The sequence below is a fragment of the Meleagris gallopavo genome, chromosome 3 (assembly GCF_905368555.1).
Source record: "Meleagris gallopavo chromosome 3, MGAL_WU_HG_1.1, whole genome shotgun sequence".
In the NCBI taxonomy this organism is placed as follows: domain Eukaryota; kingdom Metazoa; phylum Chordata; class Aves; order Galliformes; family Phasianidae; genus Meleagris; species Meleagris gallopavo.
The window spans coordinates 37,462,166-37,487,082 of record NC_139406.1 but is presented as its reverse complement, the minus strand read 5'-3'; the positions used below and the strand labels follow the sequence as shown (position 1 = coordinate 37,487,082).

The 24,917-nt window shown below is 37.1% G+C and overlaps 1 protein-coding gene across 2 annotated transcripts in view; it reads left to right on the top strand.

The window, feature by feature from the left end:
* The window catches only part of ZNF407 (zinc finger protein 407), a 334,136-nt gene that overhangs the window by 225,757 nt on the left and 83,462 nt on the right, over nt 1–24,917 (top strand). For both annotated transcript variants that reach the window (XM_085220678.1, XM_085220677.1), the window contains one exon: nt 14,005–14,183. In XM_085220678.1, the coding sequence (XP_085076804.1) occupies nt 14,005–14,183 (179 nt within the window). The remainder of the gene's footprint in view (nt 1–14,004; nt 14,184–24,917) is intronic.

Here is a 24,917-nt window from a genome sequence, read left to right as displayed (position 1 = left end):
TAACATCGTTCTGTAATGGTATCCTCTCAAGTCAATGTGCTGTGCAGTGGGAACATACCAGCTTTCTTGGAGCCAGTCTTTACATCATGAATATAGGACTGCATTTCACCACAGGAGTATAAGAAAGCCTGTACCCTTGTGATAAAACCCTACTGTTGCCAAGACTTTGATAGTCTTTAATGGCTAAAGCCTCAAAAAAGCTTGAACAGCTGGAAGCCTGCATTCAGTTGAAGTGCAATTTCAGTGCCTAATTCCCATAGTCTCCTTAGAAATCACTCATTGCTAGGACTAGTAACCAAATACCTTTCATGAGAACTAAATGTATATAAATAGATTTTTCAAATACTTCAGCATATGCAGTCTTAAGCACTGTCAGGATCAGCCTTGGCTGTTTTAGTTTGGAGTTGTTATTAAACCTAACCTTAAAATATGTGTCTCTCTGAATGCATTTCTGACTGCATTTTTTTGTTGTTTTTCTTTTGTTTTGCTTTGTTTGATATCATGTCATTATTATATAGCTGGAGACAGGGTAGCACTGAAAGCAATGGATCTTAGAATGTAAGCTAAAATATTTAGAATGTTTTCTTTAAAGCACAGCTTTCTGATCTATAACCGTGAAGTATTTAGAAAGAAATGATACCAGGACATTACGAGCTCTCTCCTTCTCTTACTATTCACTTCTTGATAGTAAGCTGCTGTTCCACAAACCATTGGAAGTAGCCCTGATATATACAGTCTGTTTCCATCCCCTCAGGAATAAATAAAAAAAAGCAACACAAACCTGTATGCATCCATTTGGTAACAAAAAAGAAATAATTATACACACAGTTTTCTTCATACATTTCTACTATTTACTTAATTTCTGCTTACTTTTTGGAAATTACTTAGACTATTTATAATAGTTACACAGTAAGCTCCTGTGGCCTCTAAAGAGGTATGTGGATTAATGATGTCTCAAAGAATTGTTTTACAGGAGTACTGTGGTATTTTTAGAATGTGTGCTTAGTTAAAACAGTCACTTAAAGAGATGTTATTCACATAGGCAGCATCTTTTGTACAGAACCTATGGGTGTTCTGTTTTTTTTTTTTACAGTTTCTGCATTCTAACTTGATTCCGTAATGTTCTTCTGTATACATATATATGACATTAAGCCTATGAATATGTCTAGTTGTTCTAAAGTTAGTTGTTGTGACTGTGGTCAAAACAGATTTCAAAGGAATATTTTGGTTTTATATGAAAGGTGAGGACTGTGGGATTCTTTTCCTTTTTTTTTTTTTTTTTTGTTTTGTTTAAGAGTGGAATATATGTTTTCTTTAGCTGTAAAAGCACAATCAAGGCAACATGATAAGTGAGTCAGTGTTGTAAAAGTAAAACTAATTTTGCCTTCACTCACATGAGCTATAGAAGGAGGAAGCTTTATTGTCCCTGGGAAGGTGATAAGGCAGAGTAATTGTATATTATACTGTCCTGGAACATCTGCCTTAAGACTGTTGGAGCAATTCATCTATCATGGACGATACAGCATGTTTTGTCTTTCTGCTTTAACCCATCCCCACTGCTGGCCTGCACGAAGGTTTTGATAGGGACTGTGCCTGGGCTGGGGCTCACATTAATCAGTCCCCTTGTTCAACACTCCAGCTGACATAATTACAACCTGCGCACAGCAGTTATTCAAGTCGAGTCCTTGTCACTCGTGGTGCGAAACTACACAGCTCAGATCCCGAAGGAGATTGCCTTATCACACAGAACAAGGGCTCACAGGAGTTGAAGAGAATAGAAATGGGAAAATGTCTTCCGGGAGTACTATATATTCCTTTAAAATAAGACATTTGAGAGACTTACAAGGGACAAAGGGAAGCATTGTGCAAGGTCTGAAATGAACAGGTTATTATTTTTAAAAGGATTACACAGGCCATTTTTGTGAAATGGACATGGATTATTAAATAAATTCAGCGGTCTCTCTCTCTCTCTTATCATTCGGTGACTCTGCCCTATTAGTTTTCTTCAGAAGTGATGAAATAGTTTTTGACTTGTATAAGCTTTAAGTATCTCTCAGTAGAAATCATTAGAACACAACTAATAAAAGTGCACATATTATATCACTAAAATTGGCACACATAAGGCAAGATCCACAAGGATCTGAGTTAAGGGTGAAGGAAGAAGCATGCGAAAGGACTTTCAAAGATGAGTAAGTTCATTAGTTTCTGCTCTAGCATGATATGGGAATGTGAAAGATGAAGCCATAGAACAAGTTTCATATTTTACCACCTTTCCCTTTTTTCAGGTTAACCCTCTGTGGTCAAAAAGGCAAATCCATACCACAATCTATACTAAATAAAAGGGGGTTATTTTGGTGTAATATGGTATGTTTTGTTTTGTTTTGTTTTTTTCTTTAGGACCAAACCTTTGCACACATGATCAGAAGGCTTTTATTTCGTGTTTAAGTTATTTTCTTCCTGAGTTTCTACCAGCTTTTTGAAGCAGTACACTTCAGGCAATTCCTGAATGCTTCTCAGTCAATAGACTTAATCTTGCCATGATTTCTCATCTAGTTAAAATACTATATCTAACATTCAGATATAATTATGTGTAGTTGAAAGAACAGAAAATATTTATTCTTATAATGATTTATTTATTTTGAGTGGTCCAATGTGAAACAAATAATTCTACGAAACAACTTATCTGGAACCTTGAATAGTCTGAAGAAGTGCCAGAAACATTTAGCAGTACCAGAAAACCTTATATATTTTACTCTGTGTATATGCACTAGGTATGCTAGGTAATTTAAATACACTTTCATTCAACTCTTTTCCCTAGGTAAAATAAAGAAGTATCCCTTGATAAAGTCTGTAGCACATTGAACTTGATGTGTTGCTGTACTTTGAAAACCTGCCTATGTGAAAACTACAATTTCTTAGTGATCTGTAGGACATCCTTATAGGCAGATGTACTCTCAGAGGAACAAAGAATAAGTTTTGCTGCTTTCTACTCTCAAAACAGATTTTCCTTGGGTGAATGATGACTGTGAAGTAAGCTGAAAGTACAGAGCCAAATGCTGCATTTACTTATTTTTGTGCAGACAATGGCATTATGAGGACATAATGTGAAGAGAGTGATGTTTCTCCGATATATACTTTCAAGGCATATCTCAGATCAGCTAATCAATCATATCTCCAGTGAAAGAACCAGATTTGACTTTCAGAACCTAAGATGGTTTTGCAGTATTGACAGCCAGGAAGGATATATTTTAATTTGCAGACTGAACAAATTTCCATGACATCATGGAAACACAATAAATGTCTGACCTCACAATGACATTTTTCAGACTTAAAGTGTACTTCTTGTAGACTTTGAGCCCGGAGAAAGCCTTAAGCTCAGCCAGTCTGACCTTCTACATAAAATAAACTGGATAGATTTTTTTCCACTTCACTCTGTACTGTGCCTCCTATGTTTGACTAAATTTTGTCTTTTAGAAAGATACTCAGGTTTGATTTAAAAACATCAAAAGTTGGAGAAGCCATTCCCCTTACTTGAAAGGGTAATTGCTGTAATTGCTGAAGAAATTCTGCTTTATTTCTCATTTGATTTTAACTATAAATCATAGTTATTATTTTTGGTTTTGCCACAGATTTTCTCAAAGTTAAAGTGTCCCTTGATCACGCATTTATTCTGTTACTCATTCCCCAAGCTCAAATGTAATAAGCAGAGGGTTTTTCAATTTTGGTGGGTTCCTTCCCTTCCTCCTCCCTTAATTTGTATTTCCATTTATAACCATTTTGTAGCTTTTTGTGTCCTTTCTAAACTGTAGGCAGTAATATGGGAAGTAGATACGCTGTAATTAGTTTCCTCTTTTTCACAGAAAGAACACTGCATCCTTACATTTGCTTGCTACTTTCTTGTTTATACTTCTAAAGATTACATGGAACCTTTGTTCTTACAGCATCACACTGGAAGCTCATGTTAAACTGCTGTTTCACTCTAATGCCTAAATTATTTTCAACATTTATGTTTTTCACTGTATTCTAGCATTCTATGAGTTACTTGTATGGTCTGTGCAGAGACATGAAACCTGATGTGTGGCTGTACGTGTACACACTTCGATTGAACAGACCTAGCTTCTGAAACCATTCTACTCGCTCTCTGTGACTTGTGTCATTGTTAATAATCAGGATTTTTTAATATACTTTCGGCATGCATAACAAAAGTGAATCTTTCAGACAAGCTTATTCCAAAGACAAATTGGAACTCTTGAAATGAGGAAGAAAATGACCATCTCTTTTTGCATGGGGGGTTCAGGCTGGGACACAGGGCAAGAAGAGGCAATATATTTGCATTAAAAAAGCCTACTTTGAACGGAGATTGTACAGACCACAGTGCCCTGGATGTGAATCCAGGCTGCAAAGCAACAGGATTTGCCCTCTGGGGAGCCGTGTTGTCACTAAAATGGCTGAAGGAACTGACACAAAGGCCATTTGGAAGAAGTGCCATCTGCATCTGAGATTGACAGGCAGCCTTTAGGGTCTGCTGCTATCCTTTCTGACTCCAGCAACATTAGGAGTCCAGATTCATCTTGTTGCAGTCTTTAAACTCCACACCCTTTCTTAGGCTCCGTCTGCACTTTTATATTTGAGAAAATATTTTATAGGTTCCCGAGGATATACAAACAGACCCTACAGAATTGTTCAGTAACTTTATGTGGTCATTAAAGGAAGTACAATAGGGAAAAAATTGATGTTGAAAGGGAAAGTGTGTCTTCAATTAAATTCCTTTTAGCTTTTTGAAAAAGTGGATGCTTTCCATGGCCTCATTTCAGCAAGATATTTGATCATGTTCATAAATTTAAGCTTGTGAGTCATCCTTTTCAAGTCACCGGGGCTGCTTGTGCTTAAGCTGCAGAAGTGCCGAACTACCTTGCTAAATCAGGGCCTATGATGCTTAAAGCCCAATCTCTGTCCTTATGCTACTGCAGAAATGCCATTTCTCAGACCAACTTCTATTTTATGCCATCTGCTCCAACAAGAACAGAAGGGGGGAGGGAGGAAGCCCATGAACAATGGAGTGATTATTCTCTATTACTGTGAAATAGATGAACTCCACCTGCTATTGCTGCCACTTAAACCTTGGCTGACATGGTGCAGCAGTGTGCTGCATGCAGCAGGCCTCTGCGTCCCTCACGCTGCAGGCAGGCCTTGTTGGGAGGCCCGTGAACCCAGCCATGGCAGGGACACCTCTGTATGCAGGGAGGCTGAAGTCCTGCTAAATGTTAGGGAGAATTTTCAGCAGGAGGCTTTGAAAATGTATTTTCTTTTCTTTTCCTCGTTATCAGCAGAAAGAGACCTTGTGGCTCTTTCTCAAGGACTGCTCAGGCAGACCCTCTGAAGCTCAGCAGCCTAGCTCTCAGCTGCACCCCTTCCCCTTGCAGGGGGACCACAGCATGAGTGAAGAACTGAGGCACATGCCCTGCCTCTGCTTCCCTTCCACCTGCTCTTCCTCCCACTTCTAGTGGTAGACATAACCTCTAGCTTTCTGTCTGAGTGATTCCTATTAATCTCTTCCTGAAGAAAGCAGAGTTAATAGAAACATTTAGGGCAGGAAGCCATTATTTCCTTGCAATGCAAAAATGAAGCTTTCTTTATATAGTGAATTGTTGTGAAATAAGTATTTATTTCTTGGGAAGAATATACTGGCTGAAAATCCATGCCTTGATCTCATCACCAGCACTATTTTTATACGTTGGTTGTTCACAGTGCAGGGTTGTAACCTGCCTTACAGATTCCTAGCAGGTAAGCTAAACTAGACCACTTCACTTCTTAATTCCCCTCAGAATCAGAATTGCCCTGAATTTGCCTGTAAAAGAGTGTGTTTTCGCTATGGTGACTGACTCTTTTAGCACCTCTATTTGTAATGAACAATTCTTTGAAATCGGGATGTTTGCTCATTATAAATAAAATAGTAAATCTGTGGCCAGGTTACATTTTGGACGTGCTAGTCTGCTGAATGGAGCTGTGGCACAAGCAGTAATTATCAATCTTTCATCATTTTCAGTGCTGACGCACAAGTTTTTGCTGCTTCCCTACAGGGCTCTGCTACTTTTTAGCAGCCAGCACTGGACATCTGTCACACATACTGTATGTCATAACAAATAGATCATTATAGAAAAAAATACAAAGCTATAAATGTAGAAAAGCAGCAAGTGTTATGATTATTATCCCTGGGTGTTTCTATAATACTGTCAGAATAAATCCCAAATACATTTTTATTATTTTCTTTGTGAATCTGCTTGTCATAAAATCTCATTTAAACGTGTAAATGTAGCGTGCTCTTTTATGAGCTACTTCATATTTTCTGAGTGACAATACATGCAATGCATGGCAAGACATGTAAAGCACAGCAATGCAAGCGGCCACCAGATTGTTAAGCATGCATTTTGTGGGACGATGGATATGTATTTCGGTCAGATTAACTTGGTATGGCTGAAAAGCATCAGCCGTAGACAAATGTTCACTGCAGAAACAGCTATACTGTTATAAGATGTTGCTGTCCCCAGCAGTTCCTTGCCACTGTCCACAAGAGGTGGACAGCATAAAGAGGTATCTGCCAGCAGGTACGTAGGCAGAACTGAGTTTGCATTAAGTACATCATAGCTGACCATCGTAGTTGACTTCCCAAGTTCGCCTGGAGCTGAGTGCTGCTAATTCTGGCAGTGATGCCTTAAGTCTCTTGATAACTGAAGTTGGTTGTACAGCCTGACTATTTATGTGATTCTTCTTCATTTAAAACTTAAAATACAAGACAGGATTTTTGCTTTTAAAGGAGAAAAGGCGAGGGAAAAGTAATCTGGGTGTATGCTAGTAATAAAAAGAATGAGAAAATGTATGAAAGTGTACTACATTTCTCATATGTGTATGCACATTTATGTTATATATGTGTGTTAATGTATTATTACAATTACAGTTCTGTTATGATTATGATGTTAATACATTTCAAAATGTATTTTTGTCTATGACATTTTTTTGTCTTTTGCTGTTTCCTGGGCAACACCTTTAACACTCTTATCAAGAAGGTGTTGCCCATTACATCCCTTATATCTGTGGTGGAAATGTTAAGTCATAGCTTGAAACAGCAGTTGAGCACTTGGTGGGAAGGCAGGGCCAACTCAGAGGAGCTCAGGTGTATGCAATGCAGCCGAGTGACCAGATGGGGTGGAGCCAGGATCCACCCCTTCCTAGACTTCATTTAAGGGTTGGCAGTGGATGTGAGAGCATCTCTTGCCCGATATTCCTGTCTATCTGAGCCTTTTCAATGGTAAGTAGTTCTTTTCCTTCATTTTTGCAGCTGCTGCATTTGGGTTCATTCTCATTTGCTGAAGACTTTGTCACCCTGCTAGTATCATACTTTCCATCCCTTTATAGAATTATGCCATCACTCTATCAAGTGCTAGTTTTTGTGCAGTTTAGTGTGAATAAGAAATAAAAACAGAAGAAAGGTGGTGGTTTCAGATGCAGCGATGCTGCATGAAACTGAAAGTTCTCTATATATCCGAATGAACAGGAGCTCTTGGCATGCTGAGGAGTACTGGGAAGCTGCCAGAATCCAGGCTTAGCTGAGAATCTTGAGAAAGTGGAAATTCTAGCATCTGTGTCGGTGTAGTATGCGTGCAAAATGCATGCTGGTATTTACATCTTAAAGTAATGTTTACAATTGAAAAGGATTTAGGAGAAGCTTAGTGACTTCCCAAAGTGAAATGCAAAGAACTCTGCCTCTGTAGCTCAAGTGAACTTTCAACAGGAGTTTGGATAGCAGAGAGCTCTTCAGTTGAGCAGCAAGTGTCAGACACGCAGCAGCATCTGTTAGTTGGATGCCATAGTGTAAGGAATATGTTGAATTGTGAGAGTGATTAACTGTAGCGTGATTTGCCTACGATTACAGTGAATTTCCTTTGGATTTCAGTGTGTCTCAAAAAATAATGTTTTAGCACCAAACGGGGTGAGGGTTTAAGCAAGGATCACTGGGCAAACTTTCTATGAATTGAGATATCTGTGTGGTCAAGCTAAATGTTCTTTATGACTTTGTGTTTTGAAATATGTGATTCTGCTTCTCTAGTTAAAATCATAACTGCAATAACTAAAGTCAGCCATCCAAATTAGCTGGCATTTTCTGTAATCAAAACACCTGCAATCTTTTTGTTAGTCACCTCAGTTATTAACCAGAGAGGAATCTTTGACACATACTATTTTCTTGAGAAGTTTGTTTTCATCATAGCTGCTTGGATTTTTGAAAGAAAGTATGCAGTGACTCTGCTGTACTTCAGTCAAAGTAGTGCCATTTGTGTGCTTCTCATCTATTGCATAGCAGGGTATAAACAGTGCAGAAGACCTTCAGATTGCACTCTGTACTAGAGTGAACTTGATTCGTACTGACTAGCAGGAAAAAATAGAAATTTTTTCACTCAGTTGGCTGCATCACTGTGTTTGTTTTCATGTTGTAAATAGTGACATCCACGGAGCTGCCAGGAGGCCTTTAGGTTATATGAATTTCTCTGCAGCATGAGGATGTTTGTACCTGGTGTCCTGGAGAAATCTTTTTGAAAAAAAAGTTTACTTTGTGCAAATATGATCCCTGTAGGGTGCTAAATTTTTTTAAAACTTAAAGTGTTAGACAATTAACATTTTTGCCTCATTTGTACCTTCAAAACCTTCTGTTTCCATGTATTATGGTAAGCACTCTTCTGAAAACATCAGGTACTGTATAATGGAAGAATTACTAATAGGAAACTGAAATTAGGACAAACGTTTTAATAAAAATAGGTTGTTTCCTGCTATATTTCACAATTAATATTTCATGTTGTTGAATACAATGTTAATATATTATTGTGTACAAAACCCTTAGAAAATATAGAAGCATTCATATTATTGATGGGCAAGTTTAGAATTAACATAGCAGGCTTTATGAATTTAAGGTTTTTTTATTTTTCAGAAATTCCCCATAAAATATGAGGACAAAAAATACCTCAAGTTTTGGACAGTCACAGTTGCAGCTGGCTGTTGAACGCTGCTGTTTACATGGGCTGCTTAAACCAGACTGCTGGCTGGGAAGGCACTGAGCACGATCCCTTCCTGCCTGCCAGTAAAAGGGCTGAGCCACCCTGCACGGGGAGGGATGTCTGAGGCTTTTTTCTTACCACTCATGTTGCTCCCTGGCTGGCTAGGAGGTCTAGAGGATGGGGAAGAGAGATGATGTGGAGTAATGACTGATGCTAACTCAGACTTTCAGGCTGGCCATTTCCACCCAGCACAAACTTGCTCCAAGGCTCGTAGTTCCTTGCCACTGACTTAGAATTCTCGCCTGTGTTTCCTGTGAAGTATACTTCTGTGCTCTTTTATCCTGGAACTCCTAAGAGTATTGCTGTTCCTAATGCGAAGGACCTCTCTGAAGAATCCAGAGAGTGGCTTGCCAATGCAATTGAGAAAATGGCTGAGTAGGGGGCACTGTTACATATTTCTAGGGGTCAGAGAAACAACAGTGCAAGGGCACTGAAGGTTATGGTATGTAGTATTTGGCTTTCTTGACCCTCTGTGCATGGTGACTGTGCTTGTAGTTGAAAAAACAATTTCTTCTCATCCTTGGAATTGTTAACTCTAGGCTCTACTACAGATAAGCTTTGAGCCTCATTGTGGTCAAATGCCATCCCATCGGAGATGTCCATTAGAGGTTGAATATTACTTGCTGTTACAATACCTGGGCAGCTTTTTTTTTTTTTGCTGTGGTGTGCTGTTCCTGTCTCGACAGTTATCAATATTCAGAGATTTGGTTAGAAGGTGGCAGTGACATCAGAAGTAACTTAAATCTCCTGGCTCAGAGGATGATCAGTGGCACAAAGTCCAGTCAGAGGTCAGTGGCTAGCAGTGTAACCCAAGGGTCAATACTGGGTCCAGTCCTATTCAACTTTTTCATTACCTGGATGCATGAGACAGAATTTACCCTTGGCAAGCTTACTGGTGCCTCAAAACTGGAAGGAGTGACCACTACACCACAAGACTGTGTTGCCATCCAGAAAGACCTCAGCAGGCTGGAGAGATGGATAGGAACCTTCTGAAGTTCAGCAAGGAAAAGTGAAAAGTCCTGCACCTGTGTGTGAACAACCCCAAGCACCAGGATGCACTGGGACCGCAGTAAAGCAGCTCTGCAGAAATAAACCTGGGAGTCCTGGTGGACACCAAGCAGACAGGAGCCAGAAAAGTGCCCCTGCTGCAAAGAATGCTAACAGTATTTGGTCTGCATTCAAAGTAGTATTGTAGGTAGGTGATGAGTGGTGATTCTTGCCATCTACTCAACATTGGTGAGGCCACACCTGGAGTGATGTATCCCATTGTGGGCTTCCCAGTATGAGAGAGAGAACTTCCTGGAGACTGTCCAGAGTCACTGGAATGGCACTGGAGCATCACTCGCTTGAGTTAAAGCTCAAAGTACTGGTTCAACCTAGAAGAAGCTCAAAGGGAGTCTTATAAAATCTTACAAATGACAGGAAGTTATCAAGAAGATATCAGTGGTGCCTGCTGCCAGGACAAGAGGCAATAGGCTCAAGCTGGAATACAAGAGCTTCCCACTGAACACCGGGAAGCGCTTATTTACTGTGCAGGTGAGAGAGCACTGGCACAGTTTTTCCAGGAAGACTGTGGACTATTTTGCCTAGAGATCTTTAAAAGCTACCAGTCCATGGGCCTGGGCAAAGGCTTCTAGCTGGCTCTACTTGTGCAGAGGAATTGGATAAGATGACCTCCCCCCTCTTGGAAGGGACAAGAAGTCCCTTCAATCAACCATTCTGGGATTCAGTAGCAACAAAATTTTACAATGGACAAGTTATTACCAGCTGTTGATATTCTGGTACTTAATTTGTCAGGAGCAGCAAAAGAAAGTCAAATAACTGGTTGGTAGGAATGGACTTCTAATGACAACATAAATGTGCAGTTAGGACAGGGATGTGAATGCATCGGTATTTGACTAACATTGAAGGTTTAAAAAAAAAAACCACCCTTTTTTTGTCTTCAGCCAGAGAGAAGTTATCTGTCACTCATAAGCAATGGTTGGATTTCTCAGGAGAAATCTGCTATCTGTCTCCTTTACTTCACAGTTCTGTCCCTTACAGGAATGCAGGAGAATACAGAGGAAATTACACCTATACCCTTCCCAATATATCAGTCTTTGATAGAGGAAGTCAAACAGGTTTGTTGCCCTTATGGGAAGTATGGGCTGAGCTCCTCATATTTCCAGTTCTTCTGCAATGTCTTCTTTCATCATGTGTAACAGTGGCCACCGAAGAATATACTGAGAAGTTTTCCACTTCCCTATAATAGAATTGTCATGGAATTTGCTTTGTCTCATAAACCTTTTTTCATTTCTGATGAGAAATGCGAGTAACACCAGGAAAAAGAAATTTCAGTTCTGTTTCTCTGCATTAGCATTAAATACAAACCCACAGACTATAGCTTCAAACTAATTAAGTCTCTCTAATGAGTGCCCTTCCTGTTATTTCAGAGTGTGGAAAAATTGCCAGAAATACATACATTTGATTTAGAAAATGCAAAATGGATCATAAGGAGAAAGGCATACTTACATTAAGAAATAATGATAATAATTTAACTAAAAAGCTCTGGTTTAGCCTTACTGGAACACAGGCTTATTATTTTCAAAAGATGCTTTTATTTGTTTGCTACTGTAATATAGAGTGGAACTCAAAAACAGATAGACTTTATTCAAACAATTTCCTTTGTGCTGGGCTCTACATTGCCAAATTTCAGAACAAAGGGAATCTTTATCTCAAAGTTTATAGACTCCTGGAAGCTAATTTTATAGCACAAAGCCTGTCAAACGTTTAACTATCATCACTGTTGCACTACTATAATATTTTAGTTAGGTGTTTATCGCGGCATAGCTGTAACGAAAATACAGTGCTGTTTAAAATCACAGAGCTCTGTGTTTAGTCATAGGAGATGGATGGAATTATGGTGTGGGGTTTTTTGTCAGACATACAATAACACATTTGTACAGTACTCGAGAAGACTGCTAACAAAACAGATGAAGTGCATTGAATAATTAAAAAAATATTTTATATGCAGTACAATCTTGTCATGTCATATTTAAGGGTATCACTTGGCTTCAGAAGTGTTTGGATTTGCCAGTTGTTACCTTTCTGGTTTACTTCATGATTTCAGTTGCTGCATTGCAACCTAATATGAGAGGCCGTTTGAAAGGCCTTGTGATCTCAATTCCTCGTTTTGATTAAGCCTTTCTGGGCTCATCAAGTGAACAAATAGATTATTTTTTTTATTTTGATTTCCCACAATGAATGTATCAGTATGGGGGCTTGTTTAGGTGCAGAATTTTACTGATGGCTAAATAAATGAGACTTCAGAATTGCTCCACTTGAGTGGCTGAAGCAAATTCACAAATCAAAGGAGATAGGACTGGCCTTTTATGACTTGAACAGACTGGGTTTTCTTCACAACTCTTACATAGGTTTCCACAGATCCTTTATATATTTCACAGAAATATTTCAAAGCAAAAAGTTTCATCTTTCCTGAACGTACTATGAGAACTGAACTAAAAGGACACAGATATTTTATTTCAGATTTGTATGCTCTACTTTAATCCACTGCCCTTTAAAGTATAACCCATGATAGAAGGTTACCAGATTGTCTCCTGCTTTCATTGCACTATCCATTTTTTAATAAAATACATGTTTCACTTTAAGAACATTTATGAACACTGTAATTTTTTCAGGACTAAATTCTGAAAGATGCCAAGGACCAATATTTCCCATATTTTTCAGTGAACATAAGTGTCTTCCCTGACATTCTTAGGAGTTTGATCATTATACTAGTATATAGCAGATGGAGATGACAGAGGGTGAGCTTTGGCAGCACCGTAAGGCAGATATCATCTTTGCTATGACCATCTCCAATGGAGAGACAAGCACTCCAACAGAACTTCAAGCTGCTACTTCCAGTGTATTATGGGGATCTTTTTTTTTTTTTAGGTGCTAGTTACTGTGATATTTGTAACAATGACAAGTAAACAATTGGTTGCTCAAAATACTACCATTGTCTGTTTCACTGTTTATAAATGCTTGGTTGTCTGTTCTTTTTTTCTGTTAATCTAAATTAGTGTTCTTAATTTAAAATTAATAGTGTATAGTGCTATGAAATTCTACAGAAGAAATTGTTGTATGTAGACCATTATTTCAAGAATAATCGTTATTTCTGCTAGAAATAAATGAAGTTGCAGTATACCGTATGTGGATTTTATAGCAGATTTTGTGTAAGTAGGAAATTATAATGCAAAATTTTTTATTAAGACCAACATTTTCAAGACTGAAAATTAAAATTGAATTGTAAACTGAAATTACACATTTCAGGTGTAAATCACAATGTAAGAGGTATAAACAGCTCACTTCTCTGTTATAGGATAAGTTAATAAGGTGAGGTAAAAGTTTGTGGAATATTCTTAAGAAAAACATTTGCAGAAATCCCCATAGAGCCTAAGAAATCTGTAGGGCAGGTTTACCTGAATACAGTTGGGTATGCTATAGATATTCATGTATTTCAGTGGGGAGGCTTATTCAGGACCTAGGGCTCAGAATAGTTACACAAACATCAGTTTTGCCAAGTTAAAGAGTTTTGTTAAATTTCTCTCCATCACTAACAAGCATCTAGAAAATTAAAAACAGTAAGACTTCTGCGAATGTTGGAACTGCTCATTTTGAAATAAAGCTTCTGATTTTAATGTGTTGTTCAGTTAACCTGAAAAATCTTTGGGAGCTTTCATGCCAAGAGCAACTTCTGTACGGAATTTAAAAGAACTGGGCAGATTAAGAAAAACGAGTGATGACTACCCATTTTCTGTTATATCACTAGATTTTATTTTCAGCTTGAATGATTAGTAGTGAATAAATCTATATTATCATTATATAACCTATTTCTTTTTTTTTTTCCATTGCTTTTTAGATCTAACTGTGCTGAAAACATCCGTAAGCACATTTTGCACACAGGAAAGCACGAAGGAGTGAAAATGTATAACTGTCCTAAATGTGACTATGGAACCAATATCCCCGTAGAGTTTCGTAACCACCTGAAAGAACTACACCCAGATATTGAAAACCCTGATCTGGCGTACCTACATGCTGGTAAGGTCATTCTTCCCTTGCTTACAAACTCTTCATTTTTCTAGGTGAGCATGCTTAAATGACAGCAATAAGAAAGGTAGCTGTTTTGTTCTGGTCATTTATTTTGAAGAACGTGATTTTAAAATGAGATTGGTTCTCTGCAAATTTTCACAAGGGGGTGAAGGCCATGCATCAAGCACTGAAATCCATTCATGTTTCATAAGCAAGGTTTACAGTCCAATTCATGAACATCAGAAATGTGCTAGTAAGGTGATGCCTCATTTAAAATTTTGTTGAAACTTTTTAGAGAAGTTTTTTTTAACTTTTAGTAAACCCCCTAAGAACAGAAGACCAAAATCTCTTAGGAGTACAGTGGCAAAGGAATGTACTACTTCAAAAATTCCTATATTTCACTTTAACAGAACAGTGTTTAGCGTAAGAATATGGAACAGCAGAGATCTAACAATAACTTCTGTGTATGTTTTGAGGCTTTACAGTGGATAGCATATATGAGAAAATCCCTGGAGGAATGCAAAAAAGGATATTGCTTTAGGAGTAGAATTAAAAGAAAAAGTTTGAGATGTTTTCTACTTAGGAAAAATGTATTTATATATTGCAGAGATTGCGAAGTTCAAAACAGGAGAGCAACAAAATCGATTTTTAGATCATAAAAATGGGAGAAAACTGTTTAGTGGGAGGAGGCTAGGAACAGTGGTAAACTTGAATGAAATTTTATCTTAATTCAGGAGAGGCAGGTAAGTTAGACATCACTGAAAGGACAGGTAAGTCAGAGGAGAGGAAAAAAGAACGGATGGTGAGAAGGAAGTGTTTGGAATTCCCAAACTCTTCCCAAACGGAGGAGGAAGAATCTTTGTGGGCCAAATCTTCCTTAAGATGCAGATTAATCTTTTGTTCAAGTTTTGCTGTTAGTATTGTTCTGTCAGATTTGAATCTTCTTCTGTAAGGAATTTTCATAGTTTTTGAGAAACGTACATGGGATAAAGACGACCTAGAGAGCTTTCATTCAGCTCTATGCAAGTGTGTGCACTGAAGTTATTTTAAAACCTTTCACTCTTCTCAGAACGACTGTTACTTTCCTGACAAGATGCAGTATATAATTTGTGCCATATATTTCTATTTGCCAAGTATTCCACTTCATTTTGGAACCAATCATCAGGTCATGTCAGCATATGGTGGATAGTATCTGGATGTGCAAAAAAGTGCCAGTTGGCAGAATACCAATTTTAAAATATGGCAAAATGTGATCAGTTTTCTGACCTAGTTCTAACTAACATGAATGAATACTGAACTCAGCTTAAATCCAGACACTATTGGATTCTTACTGTCATAATCCCACTTACAATAATATAACAACTAAAATGCTTTCAATAGACAAATATACGTTTCTTCTATGTGAAAGAGGAAACACTGGTACAAGTACTGACATTTTGCTAGAATTTCAAAATCTGTGCATTTTTTGTTCAAAACTCTGATATCTAACCAAATTAATTGCTCATTGCTTTCACAAGTGGAACAAGAGAATGACCAGTACCTATGGTAGAAGATAAAGAGATCAGTTCTCCATCTGCTTTCCTCAATACTTTTTCTGCTTTCAAGCAGCATTGCTTGGTAGTGATAATTTTAGTTTGAAGTAAATGTTCACCATTTAGGAACTCTTGTCTTATAGGATTATGATACTATTATGATGCGTTATTTATATCCAAGGAGAAAAATATCTATGGATTGACATCTTCATTATTCCACTAGCTGCAGAAACCATGGCATCTCACTACTGCATAGTGGTCTTTTGTGGCTACTAAACTGGCTGCAATGCAAAAAGCTCTTTGGAGAGAAGTGGAACAGTTTGCTAATTATTGTTTTGATCATGTTGAAAGTTATGCAACAATATCGTTTTTTTTTCTATATCACTTCTGTACTGCAGAAGTAGTTCATATTAAAAGTGAACATGATCTTTGAGAATGAGTGCTGCTCAGGGATACCAGAATAACCCATTTTTTTCTGCATTACTGTAGTGGGCTTGTACTCTCAGTTTCCCCTTGTGCAAATTAGATGCAATGCTGACATAGTTCAAGGCAAAAAAAACTGCTTAAAAAAGGCTTCTCTGTAGTCACTTATGTGATTATAAAACTGCTTAAGACATCGAACAGAAAATTCAGAGCTGTTCTGCTAATTTAGAATTAGCAGTCATGAACTATTTCTCATGAATTAAAAAAAAAAAAATCAAGGAAGGCAGATGAATTTATTGTATTCTTTGGTACATCCGTTCTTTCCTTGAAAGCAATCCTATGCTTGTGAAGCATTCAAATTATCCAGCATGCTCTGAGCATGTCTGCCACTCTGGGAATATGCAATGATGGAGGATTGCTTATTCCTTTGGATCCTGGCAGAAGGAAAAGCATGAGCCACATCCCCTTGCTGTGCAGCCCTGTTCTGGGGCCTGCTTGGAAGAAGAGCTTTGTGCTGCTGTGGAAAATTATAGGTGTCTCTGGGGCTGGGCATCCACAGAACAAAGATCATGATGATAGTGTTTTGGCAGTTTGCTGCCTACATGGTGATTGAAGGCTTAGTGCTCATGAAGAGTTACATAATTCATGACCAAAATGATAGATAGACACTTGATTATAGTGTATGAGTTGCTTCACAGGGAGAAAATATCAGACGTGAGCTACTCCTAATCTAGCTGAGAAAAGCCTAAGAAAAATAGTTACTGACTGCATAGTCAGACAAATTGAAATGAGGAACAAGGTGCAAACACTTAAATATGAGTTTGATTGAGCTCTGACAGCAACGAGCAGAAGAAATTTTCCCTGTTCCACTCCTTTGAACTTTGAGAAAACTGAATGCCTTCCTGGAAGATAGCTTTTAGGAAGGCCTGAGGTTGCTGGGCACACTGCAGTACTCATTTAAGATAATTTAACAGGCTTTGATGCACCAGAAATCAGGCTATTATCTAATAATCCTTTCTGCTCTTAAGTCTTAAAACAGCCTGTTGATAAGGGTTCCACCTATGGTTCCACCTATGCATCTAGAGTAAGTGCTGGAATATCTGAGGACACATGTAAATTCTCCAGCATGGTCTTCCTCTTGGAGATGACATTCCCATCATCAACACTGAATTCCTTCTCTCTGAGCTTGATGTACCTGTGGCTGTCTGATAGATATATCTTCCTCTCTGATATGTACTTTTAAATTATTAATAAAACGCATAGGAACAAATATATTTTTAACTTTAAGAGGTGTTAGAAGAATTCTTAGGAAATTCTGCTCTTCTGTTTGGCAATTCTCTTGTTTTGTTACTGGCTTCTGAAATCTGACATAAATGAAAAACGACAGGTCAATTAAGCATCTGTTCAGCAAGCCAGGCCTACATCCTGCTCTTTTTTAGTTGAGGAGAACAGTTTTAGCTCTTGCCAGAGAACAATGGGGAAAAAAAGAGAAGTTTGCAGCAAAATCACTTTTATTCATAAGTTTGAAAAATATTTTTTGAACTTTTTTGGAAGTTCAGTTTTCAAAAGGCTGTGCCCTCCACACTTTGTTCTCTGTTTCTTTACGTTTTGAGAAAGCAAGCTGCAACCTGATTACATCATCAACAAGGGACCAAATTGTGATGCTATCAGTTGTAACAGTTGCAATATTCATGAACGGAATTCTGAAAGTTCAAATAGTTAATCCCAAATAAAATTGTGATCTTTATCCCACTTGACAGCTACATTTATCAAATTATTAAGAGAAAAAATTGATTGCTAAAAGTTATGGTGTGATCTATTATGTGATTTTATCAAGGTATAACTGTATTACCAAGTGGAAACTGCAGACTTATTCAGAATGTGAATTGGACACACATAAACTGATAATATATCAATTATACAGTGTTCTAGAGATTTTCTATTTTAAATTTATTTTTCCCTTATCTTTTTACAACCTCTGACTCTAGTAGAAAATATAAAGTTGGAAACAAATTAGGAAAAATAAAATAATAGTCTCTGTTTACTGTTATTCTCTGAATTCATCATGCCACAGAAATATAAATTCAGTGAATGTTATTTGTGGGTGAAATCATGGAAATACAAATCAGTTAATTCCTTGTGCAGGCATGTATTTCAAACATTAAGTAAAGCCTCCAAAGAATTGACAAACAATTTTATTTGAAAACATATTAAACTTTGTCTTGATATAGTTCTGATCTTAGTCTTTATCACTGTTTAAATAAAACATACTTTAAATGCTGTAATTTAAGTCAATATTAAAAATCTGCCATTGCTAGATATAAGCAAATCAGGTAGGAGCTTTTTCTGTAGGAATACTGCTTGGGTTGTTAGTCAGATAAAACATTATTTTTGATAGCTGATATACTTTAAAAAAAAAAAAGATAGAAAAAGAAAAGCAGCAGCAGCTCTGCTTCAAACAGGTTTGCTCTTGTCATAGCTATTAGTGCCAGTCTTTCAATAGCGTGTCATGTTGATTGGCAGACACTCCCTTTCCTCTTTTGTGAAGAATAATAATTTTAGTGTGTGCTTGAAATAAAAACCTAGTATAAGTGATTTGCTGTTTGTAAAGGAGAAAGCTAGGTTCCTTGTAACCTATGTAGATTAAGTATTATTGTGTTTCAGGGAAAATTAATCTATGTTTAAAAAAACAACAACAACAAAAAAGCTAAAACGGGAGTCATTTTGATTATTTTTATATTCGTCGTCTTTTGTTTGTCTTGAAGAGCTTCCCTAGCTGCTGGCTCTATCTTGGTGGTCATGACCAAGGGGTTGGTACTTTCCACGTAGCCACTGACATGAAGAAGGATGTGATTTTTTTTTTTTTTTTTCTTGTCTAATATGTAGCTTTTGCTACTCCTGTAGAAGGCCTTTGATGTTCATTTCATGGTTCCTTAGCTGCTTTTCCTGAAGAGTCAGCATTTAGCGCTGCTGAGTGCCAAGAGAGTGCCGAAGTATTTTGATGCAAATATTACATCATCTAACATGCAAAAAAAAATCACCACTGTTAATGTATTACTAATGTTAAGTGAATGCTATTCTCAAATGAGAGTGAAGGAATGAATCTCACTAGGGAAAAAATGTTTGGGATACAATTTTAAGAAAAAGGAAATTTTTGCCTCGACCAAAGTCTGGAACTTTCCTTACTGCCTTTGATCAGTGGAAGGATTGTTTGTCACATCATGCACTGTTTCTATCAGAAAATCTGATGGTGTGCTGTAGGTTCATTACAGAAGTACTTTTTGTAATCTATAGCACAAATGACACTCATAGTTGTAATCTGACACTTATACATCCCCTGGCTCAGGGGCTTTCCTGCCCCTCTTTACTCTCTAAAGGACCATCCCAATTTGTTATAGGTAGCTGATTTTCTTCCAGAGTGACCTGAGAGTCTCCTTGCTTGGGTCTAAATAAATAATCTGGGAGCTAGAATTCTGTGATAGCTTGTATCTGCTTTCCTGGTTCCTGGGGAGGGAACAATTTGCCTGGCCTGGGTGCCAGCTGTGCAGAAGTTGAGAACAGAAGATGAGAAGTTCTCACCGGTTTTGGAATCACAAAATCATAGAATATTTGGAACCCTTCAGGATCATTGAGTCCAACTCCTGGATCCACACAGAAACACCCAAAAATCAGAACATATGCCTGCGTTGACTCTTAATGCCCACCTTGTGTCTACCCTCAAAAGATCATCAGACAGATAGAGGACTGCTTCACAAATTCTTTGTAATCCACTGCATGATGTTGGTAGCCCCATACTGCTTCCCTACTTGTGTTCACAAAGACTGTTGCCTTTGCAGGGATGTCAGATTTGCTGATGAAAAGGTGGTAATCTTACTCCAAGATATTACTTGGAGTAATTACACTAATAGATATTAAAATCTTCATGAAGAACACGAGACACGTTATTGGCTATTTTCTGCTAAAAATAGAATATCCTAACATAAAACTTTTAAAGCAAGGCTTAAATATTAAATTAGAGAAGTAGAAGTTCCTTAAGATGAAGTAGAACGCCTAGGAAGGCAAAGTATTGAACTCCACCAGGAAAAACAAGTATGTATATTGGTATGTGGCAAATCTAAGTATTAATAGGAAACGATTGTATTCAAATATTAATATATAAAAATTCTGAGATAAACATAAGAAACAATACATTAGGCTCATCAAGAAAACTTTTGAAATAAATAATTGTCAATGTTGCAGAAGCATTAAAAAATAAAGATGTATATTGTGCGGGAGTTATGCAGGATGTTTTTAAATTTGGAGATTGTCCATCCATACAATTAGAAAATTTAATTTCTTTTCCTATGGGGAGAAATTCTTTTAAGAGTAGATCTCTTAGTGTATCATACAGGGAAGTTATGCTGGGGCCTAAGAAATACAAAGCTCTCAGTAATTGTTGTTTATTAAGGCAAGCACAAGGTGTAAGATGCAACTTGAAGAAGAAAATGGAAACGTTTACTTATAAGATAATATATAATATTATTATAAGGTGCTGTGAATTTATTTACCCCTATATATGTATAATATAAATATTTATACAAAGTTTTACAAGCATCATCCCTATTGTGAACTAATTATTGAGGGACAGGGTTTAGTGGGAAACATTGGTGATAGGCAGACGGTTGGACTGGATGATATTAGAGGTCTTATCCAACCTTGGTGATTCTACGATTCTGTGATTATTTGGAGGATTGAACTAAAATGTACTTGCAAGACCTGAGAGCACACTATACTTCAGTGTAATGATACACCAAAGTTCACTTTGCCTTTTTAATACCACCACTTGTTGGCCTTTGTCAATGTGGCTATTCATTATTTAGCGGATACTAAATTTGCTATTTCGTATGAGGTCCTACCAACATCTTAACAACATGCGTAGAAAGAGTGTGCTCCTAATAAATCATTTAAATGATTATTATGCAAGTCTGTTTTGATTTACCTGCAAGCCATTGTCTCTATTTTCTGTTGTTTTTTTTAATTACAGAATTGTTTATCAGACAAAATTTTGCTGCTACACAAAATGGAAAAAATAATACCAAGTAATTTTGCAATCGGAAATGTTTAAATATATGTGGATAATGTTAGATACAGAAGGACTGAATCAAGCATTACTTGTGTACTTTACTAGATCAAGTCATTAGTGAGGAGAAGAGCCCTCAACAGTAATTGCTCAAATGAATCACATATCATTGGCATTCCATGCTGATTTTTAAAATTTCTTTTGGGCTTTCTTTTTGTTTGCTTTCATTGATCCAACATATACTGCACCGACATTCCATTAATTTCTTGACGTGGTATCTCGGATCTTGACCTTTTGCAAGCAGGGATGCCTTGTCTGTCTGGTACACATGTTCTTTTGTACTTCTTCTAATTTCTACTTTACTTCCAATAGTTCTTCATAATGTTTCCCATCTTTTCATTTACCAGGTCTTTGGTACCTTTCAAGTGCTAAATGCTCTCCCATATATCCTTAGTAACCATGCTGGATTTTTCTGTCCTTTTTAATATTTAGGTTTTATTGGATGAATGTAGATTGCACCTTCTCTAACTGTGCCTTAAATAATTGCCACTTAAGGGAATTAAGAAGTACAAGGGAAGGAAAATGCTGACCCATAGACTAAGCAGAAGGAAAAAACGTTCCCACTGGGTCCAATTTCCTAAGAAGGACCATCAGGATAGTGACTAGGACCTGAAATTATGGGCTGAATGACCTCTAAAAAATTATCAATTCAAAGAGGAGCTTGTCTGTAACTGTTTGCACTAAAGGAAATGAAGATAGGTAGAAGTCTCCCAGAAGAAAGATTGTTTCAGTTTCTTGGTGAACATAGAAGAGCATGATATGAAGCCATCATGTAAATACATTACATGCAGACTCTCTGTAATTCTTATATCATGTCAAAAAAAACAAAGAGGCAGATGATATCTCTATTAACTCCTGATGTGTCAACTAGTTTATAAACCCTGGTTCTAAATGGGAAGATAAATGTACATCTTCTGAATTTAAGATATTTCATTCAGGTCTTGCATTTATTGGAAAGAGTGCATGCTCATCAATATCTAATGTCAAAGAAATTAGCTGTACAAAAACTGCTACAGATATAATACAGATGTGTTCCTTCTCTGAGCCACTGCAGTCTGACTTTCATATAGTATTCACTGATAGTACGAAGAGACCTGAAAGTGAATGCAATTTTCATGTAAATTGCATGGGAACCTGAGTATAAATGAAAACTTTGGGCTACAGATAATACAAATTACTACCTGAGCTTCACAGTACTGGGTTAAAGGCATTGCCTATATAGAGGCTGAGCTGTGAGAAGTACTGGAGGTGCAAGACACTGGGAGCAAAGCTGCTGGACAGGTTTCTGCATACTGGTTAAGAGGATTTTTCAGATACTTGAAGGATTGACTACTTCTCAAATGGCATTTCAGAAACCTAGATGTTTTTTCAGAAATTGGAATTTCCTTACCAGTGTATGTTGAAAATAGTTTGTTGCTGTACAGTTTTTAGGAATATAATGGTGTTGCAGGAGGTGGTCAACATACTTAAAACGTTAAAAAAAAAAACAAAAAACTACCATATAGCACTCTAAGCTATGTCTCTATTTCCTTCGTGACTTGCCAAAGTGGTACTTTTTTGTCTGAACACTAATAGCAGATAAAACTTTGCAGAACAAACTTTGTCGAAGATTTAGAAGAAATATCACTATTTTGAAGTGATAGCATCCAGAGGGGAATTTTGAGATGAAATTATTTATTGATGGGGGAGGGGGAAAGATAAAACCTTGGTCATCTAGTTGTCTCAAGAGACATTGAAAATTTTTAGGGAAACATTTTCTATTTGATATAAATTTTAGATTCAGGGTATGTATTTGCAATTTCGATATTTTCAGAACACTTCTAAGAGGATAATGGAAGGGAGGCACCAATTGCAGAAGGATTTGGTCAGGTTGGGGATACTGGCCAAGTTCTTAATTACATAGAGAGTAAATCAGTACAAGTTGCTCTGAGCAAAGTAAAGGGTCTCGGGAAAGCAGAGAGAACTAATGATACTTCGATGTGCTCTGAGTGGAGAGATTGGGACAAATCATTCAGAAAGCACTTCAGCATTGCTAGAAATGGAAAGGGGAGGGAACAGCTGCCCAGAGAAGCTGTGGTGCCCCATCCCTGGAGGCTCTCAAGGCCAGGTTGGATGGGGTCCTGGGCAGCTGAGCTGGTGGGGGGCAGCCCTGCCCACGGCACAGGGTGGGGCTGGGTGGGTGAGCTTTGAGGGCCCTTCCTACCCAAGCCATTCTGTCATTCTATGATCTGTTTGGAATTTTTACAAAACTTTTTCATCAGTCCGTATACTTTTCCTTTGCTTAAATTAAAAGCACAGCTGTTTTTACTTAATAAAAATTTTGAAAATAAATACCTTTATTTCATAAAAACGTTAAAGAGGTAAACTAAGATGTTTCAATTATTTACTCCAATATTTTTTAGAGACAATCAATGTATTTGTAGTTTGATTTCTTCTGATGCTGATGGGCAGGAAAATAAGTGTCCTTCTTGGAAAACGTAGAAATAGGTTTGTTAAAGAAAGAAATTGTACCTTAATTTAAAATTTAATGTGTTTTGATAAAGCTCTAAGTACATTTGAATTTAACTCTTACTAACATAACATAGCATTACATTACATTACTCAAAGCAGTTCTGTTTTTCCAAATGTGGTTGTGTCCCTTTCACAGGCTTCACAAGATATCCACGTCTAAATATTGGTAAGCATTAGTATCAGTTGTTTTGTTTTACTCTTTTAGTTTTTCACGTTCTGTCTCATATTTCCAGGAGATGGTAATTGTTACATATACACTTACATTAGAAAAATTCGTGGAAGTAGATTTAAAGAAGAGGGAGAGAAGAATTTCTAATAGACTTTGGCTATATCAACTGAATTAAACCGAACTATAGTCCTCATTTTTCATGCATTTCTGAATGTAAGTAGACAAGTATTAGCACTTAATGGCATTGGTCACATACTTATTATCAGGTTTGGTTTTTATTAAGAGTGTTTAGAGGACGCATTCTAAGCTTTTTTTAGTAAGTCTGATTTGTTTTGGAAAGCCCATGTTATCTGACTCTTTTATATTTATAATTAAAATTTTCAAAAGAGTAGCATATAAATAAACATGATTTCTTAAGTTCTGGTGAGGAAGTACAGCGTTGGATATAAGAAACTACAGTGTTGAGAATAGGAAGAAATAGAGCCAGGCCAAGTTATCAGTCTGCATATTGTTGTGTTGTGCTGAAACATTACCTTCTGCTACAGTGTGGATTGTACAGAGCAAGACGTGTTCCAACAGTTGAAAGCTTTAGACTTCTAAGATGCTTAGAACTAGAGGCGGTTATTGTTCTGTAGGTGGTAACTTAAATTGCATATTTTCATTTTCTGGTAAACTTTTATTTTTCACTCTTATCGTTCAGAAATGAGATTTTAAGTGTGTTGAACTGTTATGAATGTCCTCCAGCAAAGCACGGACTGTGAATTTCTAAGCGATACTGAGTTTCTGATGATACTGGGAGGTAGAATTTGGGTACGTGTTTAATTTTGTAAGCTAGAACCTGTAATAGATATACCACGAAACCTAAAACTGGCTTTATTTCATCTATTGCATTCAAGCACACTTATTTTGCTATATGAGTAAAGTAGTTTCATACATTGCTGAAAGTATATGTGACAGATTTCTGTATTTTCATGATTTGGTGTAATTTT